Source organism: Gigantopelta aegis, chromosome 3 (genome assembly GCF_016097555.1).
Source record: "Gigantopelta aegis isolate Gae_Host chromosome 3, Gae_host_genome, whole genome shotgun sequence".
Lineage (NCBI taxonomy): Eukaryota > Metazoa > Mollusca > Gastropoda > Neomphalida > Peltospiridae > Gigantopelta > Gigantopelta aegis.
Genome location: NC_054701.1, coordinates 55,618,708 through 55,633,829, shown reverse-complemented (window position 1 = coordinate 55,633,829; position 15,122 = coordinate 55,618,708). Strand labels below are relative to the sequence as shown.

The window sequence follows — 15,122 nt, the reverse complement described above, 5'->3', positions numbered from 1 at the left end:
ATACGGTCATTGCATGTCCCAAACACATTCCCACGGTTACATTCGATAAAACGCAGCTACTGTACAATAAGTTCCAAAATGTGAATATTCGCAAAAACGCAGCCACGTGCAAACCATGTCACCACTGCACGTGCGTTGTCTGCACGTGCAACATGAACACCGACAGTATAAAAGTGCAGGGTGTTCGCTTGCCTGGCCTCTGTATCTGGCCGACAGTTGACAATCCAGGACATGCCACGTCTCAGTGAACCGCAGAGAAACAATGCCATCAGCCGACTAGATGCAGGCAAATCCAGAACGGCCGTTGCCAGGGCATTCCATGTGTCCCCAAGCACCATCTCCAGACTGTGGGACCGTTACCAGCAACATGGATCAACACGTGACCTCCCTAGATCCGGTCGACCACGGGTCACTACCCCCGGGCAGGACCGCTACATCCGGGTACGCCACCTTCGGGAACGATTGACTACTGCCACCTCCACAGCCGCAGCAATACCAGGTTTGCGCAGGATATCCGACCAGACCGTACGGAACCGCCTACGTGAGGTAGGAATTCGTGCCAGACGTCCAGTTCGAGGTGTCATCTTAACACCACAACACCGTCGACTCCGACTGCAGTGGTGCCAGATTCATCGACAATGGCCTCAACTGCGATGGAGACAGGTGTGGTTCAGTGACGAGTCCCGATTTCTGCTCCGACGTCATGATGGAAGATGTTGCGTGTATAGGCGTCGTGGTGAACGTTATGTGGCAAACTGCGTGCAGGAAGTGGACAGATTCGGCGGGGGTAGTGTCATGGTGTGGGCAGCCATCTCACACACTGGCAGAACTGACCTGGTCCACGTGCAGGGCAACCTGAATGCACAGGGCTACATTGACCAGATCCTCCGGCCACACATCGTTCCAGTTATGGCCAACGCCAACGCAGTGTTCCAACATGACAACGCCAGGCCTCACACAGCACGTCTCACAACGGCTTTCCTACAGAACAACAACATTAATGTCCTTCCTTGGCCATCGATATCACCGGATTTGAACCCAATTGAGCATCTATGGGACGAGTTGGACCGACGCCTCCGACAGCGACAACCACAGCCCCAGACCCTGCCCGAGCTGGCAGCAGCCTTGCAGGCCGAGTGGGCCACCATCCCCCGGGACGTCATCCGTACTCTGGTTGCTTCAATGGGCAGGCGGTGCCAGGCAGTTGTCAACACACGCGGAGGCCACACCCGGTATTGACTCCAGATGACCGTGACCTTGGTGGTGTGTCCTATCACTTACTCACAATGGACTAGAGTGAATTGTGATCAATCCTGCAACATTTGGTAATTATCGGACTCACCATTCAATAATTAAATCAATTCTCCAAATGTTACGACAATGTGGTTTTGCGTTTCTTCTTTTGAGGAGTATACAAACTCCCTGTGGTTGTCTGTGAAGTAACTCGGTTAATCTACACACTATTACTACAAACTACATGTGGCTGTCTGTGAAGTAACTCGGTTAATCTACACACTATTAATACAAACTCCCTGTGGCTGCCTTTGAAGTAACTCGGTTAATCTACACACTATTAATACAAACTCCCTGTGGTTGTTTGTGAAGTAACTCGGTTAATCTACACACTATTACTACAAACTCCATGTGGTTGTCTGTGAAGTAACTCGGTTAATCTACACACTATTACTACAAACTCCATGTGGTTGTTTGTGAAGTAACTTGGTTAATCTACACACTATTACTACAAACTCCATGTGGCTGTCTGTGAAGTAACTCGGTTAATCTACACACTATTACTACAAACTCCATGTGGCTGTTTGTGAAGTAACTCGGTTAATCTACACACTATTACTACAAACTCCATGTGGCTGTTTGTGAAGTAACTCGGTTAATCTACACACTATTACTACAAACTCCATGTGGCTGTGTGTGAAGTAACTCGGTTAATCTACACACTATTACTACAAACTCCATGTGGCTGTTTGTGAAGTAACTCGGTTAATCTACACACTATTACTACAAACTCCCTGTGGCTGTTTGTGAAGTAACTCGGTTAATCTACACACTATTACTACAAACTCCATGTGGCTGTTTGTGAAGTAACTCGGTTAATCTACACACTATTACTACAAACTCCATGTGGCTGTCTGTGAAGTAACTCGGTTAATCTACACACTATTACTACAAACTCCCTGTGGCTGTTTGTGAATGAATGAATGTTTAACGACACCCCAGCACGAAAAATACATCGGCTATTGGGTGTCAAACTATGGTAATGCAAATAAATAAAGTGATGATCAACATCAACATCAATATAAAAATTCAAGGTTTAAACAAGAACAGTGTAAAGAACTGTGCAAAAATACAAATACAAATATCACAGAAATTTACTGACACCGAATTTTACTCTAAACTTCAATTTGTGCTGTATTGGCCATTCTCAAAGAGAATGTTACACCCCTGCACCACGGTGAGGTTACAGCACTCGCAGCTGTTTGTGAAGTAACTCGGTTAATTTACACACTATTACTACAAACTCCCTGTAGCTTTCTCTGACCATACTAGGGGCGAGACGTAGCCCAGACAGTGGGCTCATTGGGCTATTTCTCGTTCCAACCAGTGCACCCTGACTGGTATATCAAAGGCCATGGTATATGCTATCCTGTCTGTGTGACGGTGCATATAAAAGATCCCTTGCTGCATTGGAAAAAATGTAACAGGTTTCCTCTAATGACTATGTGTCAGAATTGCCAAATGTTTGACATCCAATAGCTAATGATTAATAAATCAATGTGCTCTAGTGGTGTCGTTACACAAAACAAACTTTAACTGGCCATTCTCTTCTTGCTGGTCTTGATTCAGACGGAAGACCAACTCCCATGTCACATAACCACCACCACAGAAGCTGCGGAAGCCATAGTCCTGGAAACTCTGCACCAAAACAAACATGTGATGGAGGAAATCAATGGGCCAAGGTAAGACTACTTTTATCTTCTAAAGTTGTACAATCACTCTGCAATAACAGTGTTTTTAATAGTCAATGTTTTTTTATTGGTCTAATTATATTTGCTTGTAGTACTGTAACCTAAATTAGATTTTGCCTTCCAGTAATTTTGTGTGTATGAAAACACATACATTAGGTAATTTGCTTTTAATAACATGAAGCTTGAGCTACTTCAAACATTAGGATGGTCAAACACACATATGTATTTATTACCCTATATCCTTGGCCTATTAGTCAATCTTGGCTACAAGTTGAGTCCCAAATTTCAAGCCCTGAAAGTAATTTTGTTACTGATCCATTTATAAGTCAACCCATAAAAAAACAGCCAAAAAATATCGAAAGTAATTTTTTATTTTCAGCAAATGAGAATTATCAGTGGCTAATATGTGCAATAGTTGGATTATTTTAGGAATTAAATCTCCATTGCATAAAAAGAGTACATGTCCTTGTTAGATGGTGGAGACTGTTTCGCTGTTCCCTTATGGCATTGTACAGCATGATATCGTGTACAGACAACAAGTTTATTTATCAACAGATCACTATGATATCCATTGTAAAATTTAAACTTGAATGCATCCACTATTGTATAATATAAACAATGATAACTCCAAATATGATTCCTCACTTTCATCCCAGTAGAGATCAGTGTAAACATTTTCATAGCTAGCTGCTTAATATTCATGAAGCTGAACATGGATGTGTGGATGTATTTGTTTGAACAGGAGATGCAATGTACTACCAAGGCAGAGCCGTATTAATGCACAGGACGATTAGGTCCATATTTTATGGGACGGCAAAAGCTTGCCAAAAAAAAAAAAATTATAATAAAAATGGCATGTGATATCAAAGTGGAATCTAGCTCTTTTAGCCAGATCCATCATCCCCTCTCCCTCACTCATCTTCATCCAGTGCCAGTTCCTAAATTTTTCCACTTAATTAAGTCTACTCTTTATTATGTTTTTGGAGGCTTAGGGATGCCAAGGATAAAAATATTAATGGCCTAGGGGTGCCAAATACTCAAATATGCCTTTGTACCAGAGACCATATTGAGAATAAAAACAGGCAATTTGTGGCTGGCATTATCTACAGTTTTGCAATTAGTGATGATTGTGATATTGGCAAAGCTGGCATGTGAGATCACATGTCTTCTGACAATTTTATTATAAAAACCAATCTAATGCCAAAAAATAAAAGTTAAAAAAAAATTACACTGGGCATCATTCAGTAATAAAAACTTCAATAATGATAATATTTTGGTGTAATTTGTTTTACCCCTGCCCAAGTTATGAAATGATATTTTCATGAAAAAAATGGCAAAGATATTGTCTGAGAATGCAGTTTTTATTTCTAATCTTTATTATTAACGGAAGGGACTATAGGTATTGTCTCCATCCTTCTGTCTGTCTGTCTGGCTTTCTGTCTGGCTTTCTGTCTGTCTGTTGTCCGTCCTACATATTGTTTGCTAAACATTTTGTTTTTGCAATGTCTTGTTATATTAAGCTGAAATTTTGTGTATAGCTTTATCATGTACTGTTACAGATAAGTTTAACTGTCGTGGCAATTTACCCATTTTTGACGCAGTTATGACCCTTGAAGTTAGGAGATACAAACATTTGTTGGGCCTGGGACATGTATGGCTTTAGCAGCACTTTCAGAATGCTTGTTAATACCAGAATCTCTGTGTATCAAATAATCATTAATAACAAAAACAGTACTCACTGTTATATTATATTTTGTCACAAAGTAAGTAATCCAGATTGTGGATACGAATTAAATAACTATGTTTTCATTGTATCATTCTTCTTTTTTAAAACAAATTTCCCATCAAGACGAAATAATTTTAAAATGTAACTTATGTTTTTATGTAATTTTCTTTTTGTTTTATTCTGTTAGTTTATACATTCATAAACAGTAACTTATTACTAAATAAATAATTGCCATGTCCATTGTTATGCTTGACTTTTGATTGTTGAGACATTAGAAATCTATTGCTGAATATTAGGTCACTTGCAATCACTGAGTCAGTTGATTTCATGACACAAAATATTTAGCTTTGTTTTTATTGACCATGGTTGTGATTTCTTCTTCAATGAGCTTGCTTTGAAATTTCTGCATTTTTATTTTTAACGTTCTGTTCATTAAAATCTTTGGAATACACTTATTTTTTAAAGATTTTTATTTGCTTTGTGGATTTCTATCTTCAGAAAAAATAGAAAATTACTTCCAGTTGTAAAAGCAATCAGTTAGTTTGAAGTATTTCTTTGTGATGTGAAGAATTTCTTGTCTTTCCTAATGGGATACTAATAGCTCTCTGGCTTTTTGAGCTGCCATTTTGAAATACTTGACATACATGTCTGTGTCTAAATACTAGTTCAAGGTGCACCGTCAAATATTTATAGAGTAAAAAGCAACAGTAGCTATGGTTAGTAGTACTAAATAGCATTGTTTATTTGAGCAAATATTGTCTATTCCTAATAGATTAATCATGCTATGATGTATTATATATGGCTGCTAGTCAGTGTACACTAGAGGTTGAAACCAACATTCAGTACAATTTACAAAATGCAAAGCATGATTTTCTACATACATGTAGATGTAGTTTCTTACAAAAATATATTTTTAACATGCGGTGTAAGCAATGGGAATTAAGCTGGTCTTTGGAAACAAGTTAACATGCACTGTAAGCAATGGGAATTAAGCTGGTGTTTGGAAACAAGTTAACATGCGGTGTAAGCAATGGGAATTAAGCTGGTCTTTGGAAACAAGTTAACATGCGGTGTAAGCAATGGGAATTAAGCTGGTCTTTGGAAACAAGTTAACATGCGGTGTAAGCAATGGGAATTAAGCTGGTCTTTGGAAACAAGTTAACATGCGGTGTAAGCAATGGGAATTAAGCTGGTCTTTGGAAACAAGTTAACATGCGGTGTAAGCAATGGGAATTAAGCTGGTCTTTGGAAACAAGTTAACATGCGGTGTAAGCAATGGGAATTAAGCTGGTGTTTGGAAACAAGTTAACATGCACTGTAAGCAATGGGAATTAAGCTGGTCTTTGGAAACAAGTTAACATGCGGTAAGCAATGGGAATTAAGCTGGTCTTTGGAAACAAGTTAACATGCGGTGTAAGCAATGGGAATTAAGCTGGTCTTTGGAAACAAGTTAACATGCGGTGTAAGCAATGGGAATTAAGCTGGTCTTTGGAAACAAGTTAACATGCGGTGTAAGCAATGGGAATTAAGCTGGTCTTTGGAAACAAGTTAACATGCGGTGTAAGCAATGGGAATTAAGCTGGTCTTTGGAAACAAGTTAACATGCGGTGTAAGCAATGGGAATTAAGCTGGTCTTTGGAAACAAGTTAACATGCGGTGTAAGCAATGGGAATTAAGCTGGTCTTTGGAAACAAGTTAACATGCGGTGTAAGCAATGGGAATTAAGCTGGTCTTTGGAAACAAGTTAACATGCGGTGTAAGCAATGGGAATTAAGCTGGTCTTTGGAAACAAGTTAACATGCGGTGTAAGCAATGGGAATTAAGCTGGTAAACAAGTTAACATGCGGTGTAAGCAATGCGGTGTAAGCAATGGGAATTAAGCTGGTCTTTGGAAACAAGTTAACATGCGGTGTAAGCAATGGGAATTAAGCTGGTCTTTGGAAACAAGTTAACATGCGGTGTAAGCAATGGGAATTAAGCTGGTCTTTGGAAACAAGTTAACATGCGGTGTAAGCAATGGGAATTAAGCTGGTCTTTGGAAACAAGTTAACATGCGGTGTAAGCAATGGGAATTAAGCTGGTCTTTGGAAACAAGTTAACATGTTAAGCAATGGGAATGTAAGTTTGGAAACAAGTTAACATGCGGTGTAAGCAATGGGAATTAAGCTGGTCTTTGGAAGCAATGGTTAAGCTGGTTTTGGAAACAAGTTAACATGCGGTGTAAGCAATGGGAATTAAGCTGGTCTTTGGAAACAAGTTAACATGCGGTGTAAGCAATGGGAATTAAGCTGGTCTTTGGAAACAAGTTAACATGCACTGTAAGCAATGGGAATTAAGCTGGTCTTTGGAAACAAGTTAACATGCGGTGTAAGCAATGGGAATTAAGCTGGTCTTTGGAAACAAGTTAACATGCGGTGTAAGCAATGGGAATTAAGCTGGTCTTTGGAAACAAGTTAACATGCGGTGTAAGCAATGGGAATTAAGCTGGTCTTTGGAAACAAGTTAACATGCGGTGTAAGCAATGGGAATTAAGCTGGTCTTTGGAAACAAGTTAACATGCGGTGTAAGCAATGGGAATTAAGCTGGTCTTTGGAAACAAGTTAACATGCGGTGTAAGCAATGGGAATTAAGCTGGTGGGAATTTGGAAACAAGTTAACATGCGGTGTAAGCAATGGGAATTAAGCTGGTCTTTGGAAACAAGTTAACATGCGGTGTAAGCAATGGGAATTAAGCTGGTCTTTGGAAACAAGTTAACATGCGGTGTAAGCAATGGGAATTAAGCTGGTCTTTGGAAACAAGTTAACATGCGGTGTAAGCAATGGGAATTAAGCTGGTCTTTGGAAACAAGTTAACATGCGGTGTAAGCAATGGGAATTAAGCTGGTCTTTGGAAACAAGTTAACATGCGGTGTAAGCAATGGGAATTAAGCTGGTCTTTGGAAACAAGTTAACATGCGGTGTAAGCAATGGGAATTAAGCTGGTGGGAATTTGGAAACAAGTTAACATGCGGTGTAAGCAATGGGAATTAAGCTGGTCTTTGGAAACAAGTTAACATGCGGTGTAAGCAATGGGAATTAAGCTGGTCTTTGGAAACAAGTTAACATGCGGTGTAAGCAATGGGAATTAAGCTGGTCTTTGGAAACAAGTTAACATGCGGTGTAAGCAATGGGAATTAAGCTGGTCTTTGGAAACAAGTTAACATGCGGTGTAAGCAATGGGAATTAAGCTGGTCTTTGGAAACAAGTTAACATGCAAGCAATGCTGGTGTTGGGAATTAAGCTGGTCTTTGGAAACAAGTTAACATGCGGTGTAAGCAATGGGAATTAAGCTGGTCTTTGGAAACAAGTTAACATGCACTGTAAGCAATGGGAATTAAGCTGGTCTTTGGAAACAAGTTAACATGCGGTGTAAGCAATGGGAATTAAGCTGGTCTTTGGAAACAAGTTAACATGCGGTGTAAGCAATGGGAATTAAGCTGCTGGTCTTTGGAAACAAGTTAACATGCGGTGTAAGCAATGGGAATTAAGCTGGTCTTTGGAAACAAGTTAACATGCGGTGTAAGCAATGGGAATTAAGCTGGTCTTTGGAAACAAGTTAACATGCGGTGTAAGCAATGGGAATTAAGCTGGTCTTTGGAAACAAGTTAACATGCGGTGTAAGCAATGGGAATTAAGCTGGTCTTTGGAAACAAGTTAACATGCGGTGTAAGCAATGGGAATTAAGCTGGTCTTTGGAAACAAGTTAACATGCGGTGTAAGCAATGGGAATTAAGCTGGTCTTTGGAAACAAGTTAACATGCGGTGTAAGCAATGTTAAGCAATGGGAATTTAAGCTGGTCTTTGGAAACAAGTTAACATGCGGTGTAAGCAATGGGAATTAAGCTGGTCTTTGGAAACAAGTTAACATGCGGTGTAAGCAATGGGAATTAAGCTGGTCTTTGGAAACAAGTTAACATGCGGTGTAAGCAATGGGAATTAAGCTGGTCTTTGGAAACAAGTTAACATGCGGTGTAAGCAATGGGAATTAAGCTGGTCTTTGGAAACAAGTTAACATGCGGTGTAAGCAATGGGAATTAAGCTGGTCTTTGGAAACAAGTTAACATGCGGTGTAAGCAATGGGAATTAAGCTGGTCTTTGGAAACAAGTTAACATGCGGTGTAAGCAATGGGAATTAAGCTGGTCTTTGGAAACAAGTTAACATGCGGTGTAAGCAATGGGAATTAAGCTGGTCTTTGGAAACAAGTTAACATGCGGTGTAAGCAATGGGAATTAAGCTGGTCTTTGGAAACAAGTTAACATGCGGTGTAAGCAATGGGAATTAAGCTGGTCTTTGGGAAACAAGTTAACATGCGGTGTAAGCAATGGGAATTAAGCGGTGTAAGCAATGGGAATTAAGCTGGTCTTTGGAAACAAGTTAACATGCGGTGTAAGCAATGGGAATTAAGCTGGTCTTTGGAAACAAGTTAACATGCGGTGTAAGCAATGGGAATTAAGCTGGTCTTTGGAAACAAGTTAACATGCGGTGTAAGCAATGGGAATTAAGCTGGTCTTTGGAAACAAGTTAACATGCGGTGTAAGCAATGGGAATTAAGCTGGTCTTTGGAAACAAGTTAACATGCGGTGTAAGCAATGGGAATTAAGCTGGTCTTTGGAAACAAGTTAACATGCACTGTAAGCAATGGGAATTAAGCTGGTCTTTGGAAACAAGTTAACATGCGGTGTAAGCAATGGGAATTAAGCTGGTCTTTGGAAACAAGTTAACATGCGGTGTAAGCAATGGGAATTAAGCTGGTCTTTGGAAACAAGTTAACATGCGGTGTAAGCAATGGGAATTAAGCTGGTCTTTGGAAACAAGTTAACATGCGGTGTAAGCAATGGGAATTAAGCTGGTCTTTGGAAACAAGTTAACATGCGGTGTAAGCAATGGGAATTAAGCTGGTCTTTGGAAACAAGTTAACATGCGGTGTAAGCAATGGGAATTAAGCTGGTCTTTGGAAACAAGTTAACATGCGGTGTAAGCAATGGGAATTAAGCTGGTCTTTGGAAACAAGTTAACATGCGGTGTAAGCAATGGGAATTAAGCTGGTCTTTGGAAACAAGTTAACATGCGGTGTAAGCAATGGGAATTAAGCTGGTCTTTGGAAACAAGTTAACATGCGGTGTAAGCAATGGGAATTAAGCTGGTCTTTGGAAACAAGTTAACATGCGGTGTAAGCAATGGGAATTAAGCTGGTGTTTGGAAACAAGTTAACATGCGGTGTAAGCAATGGGAATTAAGCTGGTCTTTGGAAACAAGTTAACATGCGGTGTAAGCAATGGGAATTAAGCTGGTCTTTGGAAACAAGTTAACATGCGGTGTAAGCAATGGGAATTAAGCTGGTCTTTGGAAACAAGTTAACATGCGGTGTAAGCAATGGGAATTAAGCTGGTCTTTGGAAACAAGTTAACATGCGGTGTAAGCAATGGGAATTAAGCTGGTCTTTGGAAACAAGTTAACATGCGGTGTAAGCAATGGGAATTAAGCTGGTCTTTGGAAACAAGTTAACATGCGGTGTAAGCAATGGGAATTAAGCTGGTCTTTGGAAACAAGTTAACATGCGGTGTAAGCAATGGGAATTAAGCTGGTCTTTGGAAACAAGTTAACATGCGGTGTAAGCAATGGGAATTAAGCTGGTCTTTGGAAACAAGTTAACATGCGGTGTAAGCAATGGGAATTAAGCTGGTCTTTGGAAACAAGTTAACATGCGGTGTAAGCAATGGGAATTAAGCTGGTCTTTGGAAACAAGTTAACATGCGGTGTAAGCAATGGGAATTAAGCTGGTCTTTGGAAACAAGTTAACATGCGGTGTAAGCAATGGGAATTAAGCTGGTCTTTGGAAACAAGTTAACATGCGGTGTAAGCAATGGGAATTAAGCTGGTCTTTGGAAACAAGTTAACATGCACTGTAAGCAATGGGAATTAAGCTGGTCTTTGGAAACAAGTTAACATGCGGTGTAAGCAATGGGAATTAAGCTGGTCTTTGGAAACAAGTTAACATGCGGTGTAAGCAATGGGAATTAAGCTGGTCTTTGGAAACAAGTTAACATGCGGTGTAAGCAATGGGAATTAAGCTGGTCAAGTTAACATGGAAAGCAATGGGAATTAAGCTGGTCTTTGGAACATGTTAACATGCGGTGTAAGCAATGGGAATTAAGCTGGTCTTTGGAAACAAGTTAACATGCGGTGTAAGCAATGGGAATTAAGCTGGTCTTTGGAAACAAGTTAACATGCGGTGTAAGCAATGGGAATTAAGCTGGTCTTTGGAAACAAGTTAACATGCGGTAAGCAATGGGAATTAAGCTGGTCTTTGGAAACAAGTTAACATGGTAAGCAATGGGAATTAAGCTGGTCTTTGGAAACAAGTTAACATGCGGTGTAAGCAATGGGAATTAAGCTGGTCTTTGGAAACAAGTTAACATGCGGTGTAAGCAATGGGAATTAAGCTGGTCTTTGGAAACAAGTTAACATGCGGTAACATGCGGTGTAAGCAATGGGAATTAAGCTGGTCTTTGGAAACAAGTTAACATGCGGTGTAAGCAATGGGAATTAAGCTGGTCTTTGGAAACAAGTTAACATGCGGTGTAAGCAATGGGAATTAAGCTGGTCTTTGGAAACAAGTTAACATGCGGTGTAAGCAATGGGAATTAAGCTGGTCTTTGGAAACAAGTTAACATGCGGTGTAAGCAATGGGAATTAAGCTGGTCTTTGGAAACAAGTTAACATGCGGTGTAAGCAATGGGAATTAAGCTGGTCTTTGGAAACAAGTTAACATGCGGTGTAAGCAATGGGAATTAAGCTGGTCTTTGGAAACAAGTTAACATGCGGTGTAAGCAATGGGAATTAAGCTGGTCTTTGGAAACAAGTTAACATGCGGTGTAAGCAATGGGAATTAAGCTGGTCTTTGGAAACAAGTTAACATGCGGTGTAAGCAATGGGAATTAAGCTGGTCTTTGGAAACAAGTTAACATGCGGTGTAAGCAATGGGAATTAAGCTGGTCTTTGGAAACAAGTTAACATGCGGTGTAAGCAATGGGAATTAAGCTGGTCTTTGGAAACAAGTTAACATGCGGTGTAAGCAATGGGAATTAAGCTGGTCTTTGGAAACAAGTTAACATGCGGTGTAAGCAATGGGAATTAAGCTGGTCTTTGGAAACAAGTTAACATGCGGTGTAAGCAATGGGAATTAAGCTGGTCTTTGGAAACAAGTTAACATGCGGTGTAAGCAATGGGAATTAAGCTGGTCTTTGGAAACAAGTTAACATGCGGTGTAAGCAATGGGAATTAAGCTGGTCTTTGGAAACAAGTTAACATGCGGTGTAAGCAATGGGAATTAAGCTGGTCTTTGGAAACAAGTTAACATGCGGTGTAAGCAATGGGAATTAAGCTGGTCTTTGGAAACAAGTTAACATGCGGTGTAAGCAATGGGAATTAAGCTGGTCTTTGGAAACAAGTTAACATGCGGTGTAAGCAATGGGAATTAAGCTGGTCTTTGGAAACAAGTTAACATGCGGTGTAAGCAATGGGAATTAAGCTGGTCTTTGGAAACAAGTTAACATGCGGTGTAAGCAATGGGAATTAAGCTGGTCTTTGGAAACAAGTTAACATGCGGTGTAAGCAATGGGAATTAAGCTGGTCTTTGGAAACAAGTTAACATGCGGTGTAAGCAATGGGAATTAAGCTGGTCTTTGGAAACAAGTTAACATGCGGTGTAAGCAATGGGAATTAAGCTGGTCTTTGGAAACAAGTTAACATGCGGTGTAAGCAATGGGAATTAAGCTGGTCTTTGGAAACAAGTTAACATGCGGTGTAAGCAATGGGAATTAAGCTGGTCTTTGGAAACAAGTTAACATGCGGTGTAAGCAATGGGAATTAAGCTGGTCTTTGGAAACAAGTTAACATGCGGTGTAAGCAATGGGAATTAAGCTGGTCTTTGGAAACAAGTTAACATGCGGTGTAAGCAATGGGAATTAAGCTGGTCTTTGGAAACAAGTTAACATGCGGTGTAAGCAATGGGAATTAAGCTGGTCTTTGGAAACAAGTTAACATGCGGTGTAAGCAATGGGAATTAAGCTGGTCTTTGGAAACAAGTTAACATGAAAACAAGTTTAACATGCGGTGTAAGCAATGGGAATTAAGCTGGTGTTTGGAAACAAGTTAACATGCGGTGTAAGCAATGGGAATTAAGCTGGTGTTAACATGCGGTGTAAGCAATGGGAATTAAGCTGGTCTTTGGAAACAAGTTAACATGCGGTGTAAGCAATGGGAATTAAGCTGGTCTTTGGAAACAAGTTAACATGCGGTGTAAGCAATGGGAATTAAGCTGGTCTTTGGAAACAAGTTAACATGCGGTGTAAGCAATGGGAATTAAGCTGGTCTTTGGAAACAAGTTAACATGCGGTGTAAGCAATGGGAATTAAGCTGGTCTTTGGAAACAAGTTAACATGCGGTGTAAGCAATGGGAATTAAGCTGGTGGGAATTTGGAAACAAGTTAACATGCGGTGTAAGCAATGGGAATTAAGCTGGTCTTTGGAAACAAGTTAACATGCAATGGTGTGTAAGCAATGGGAATTAAGCTGGTCTTTGGAAACAAGTTAACATGCGGTGTAAGCAATGGGAATTAAGCTGGTCTTTGGAAACAAGTTAACATGCGGTGTAAGCAATGGGAATTAAGCTGGTCTTTGGAAACAAGTTAACATGCGGTGTAAGCAATGGGAATTAAGCTGGTCTTTGGAAACAAGTTAACATGCGGTGTAAGCAATGGGAATTAAGCTGGTCTTTGGAAACAAGTTAACATGCGGTGTAAGCAATGGGAATTAAGCTGGTCTTTGGAAACAAGTTAACATGCGGTGTAAGCAATGGGAATTAAGCTGGTCTTTGGAAACAAGTTAACATGCGGTGTAAGCAATGGGAATTAAGCTGGTCTTTGGAAACAAGTTAACATGCGGTGTAAGCAATGGGAATTAAGCTGGTCTTTGGAAACAAGTTAACATGCGGTGTAAGCAATGGGAATTAAGCTGGTCAAGTTAACATGCGGTGTAAGCAATGGGAATTAAGCTGGTCTTTGGAAACAAGTTAACATGCGGTGTAAGCAATGGGAATTAAGCTGGTCTTTGGAAACAAGTTAACATGCGGTGTAAGCAATGGGAATTAAGCTGGTCTTTGGAAACAAGTTAACATGCGGTGTAAGCAATGGGAATTAAGCTGGTCTTTTTGGAAACAAGTTAACATGCGGTGTAAGCAATGGGAATTAAGCTGGTCTTTGGAAACAAGTTAACATGCGGTGTAAGCAATGGGAATTAAGCTGGTCTTTGGAAACAAGTTAACATGCGGTGTAAGCAATGGGAATTAAGCTGGTCTTTGGAAACAAGTTAACATGCGGTGTAAGCAATGGGAATTAAGCTGGTCTTTGGAAACAAGTTAACATGCGGTGTAAGCAATGGGAATTAAGCTGGTCTTTGGAAACAAGTTAACATGCGGTGTAAGCAATGGGAATTAAGCTGGTCTTTGGAAACAAGTTAACATGCGGTGTAAGCAATGGGAATTAAGCTGGTCTTTGGAAACAAGTTAACATGCGGTGTAAGCAATGGGAATTAAGCTGGTCTTTGGAAACAAGTTAACATGCGGTGTAAGCAATGGGAATTAAGCTGGTCTTTGGAAACAAGTTAACATGCGGTGTAAGCAATGGGAATTAAGCTGGTCTTTGGAAACAAGTTAACATGCGGTGTAAGCAATGGGAATTAAGCTGGTCTTTGGAAACAAGTTAACATGCATGTAAGCAATGGGTAAGCAATGGGAATTAAGCTGGCTGGTCTTTGGAAACAAGTTAACATGCGGTGTAAGCAATGGGAATTAAGCTGGTCTTTGGAAACAAGTTAACATGCGGTGTAAGCAATGGGAATTAAGCTGGTCTTTGGAAACAAGTTAACATGCGGTGTAAGCAATGGGAATTAAGCTGGTCTTTGGAAACAAGTTAACATGCGGTGTAAGCAATGGGAATTAAGCTGGTCTTTGGAAACAAGTTAACATGCGGTGTAAGCAATGGGAATTAAGCTGGTCTTTGGAAACAAGTTAACATGCGGTGTAAGCAATGGGAATTAAGCTGGTCTTTGGAAACAAGTTAACATGCGGTGTAAGCAATGGGAATTAAGCTGGTCTTTGGAAACAAGTTAACATGCGGTGTAAGCAATGGGAATTAAGCTGGTCTTTGGAAACAAGTTAACATGCGGTGTAAGCAATGGGAATTAAGCTGGTCTTTGGAAACAAGTTAACATGCGGTGTAAGCAATGGGAATTAAGCTGGTGTTTGGAAACAAGTTAACATGCGGTGTAAGCAATGGGAATTAAGCTGGTCTTTGGAAACAAGTTAACATGC

General features: G+C 40.2%; 1 protein-coding gene across 1 annotated transcript in view; it reads left to right on the top strand.

Moving 5' to 3' along the window:
* Positions 1-15,122, top strand: part of LOC121368272 (protein MTO1 homolog, mitochondrial-like) — a 201,890-nt gene that overhangs the window by 28,310 nt on the left and 158,458 nt on the right. The window contains exon 8 of the mRNA XM_041492929.1: positions 2,863-2,975. Coding sequence (XP_041348863.1) covers positions 2,863-2,975 — 113 coding nt within the window. The remainder of the gene's footprint in view (positions 1-2,862; positions 2,976-15,122) is intronic.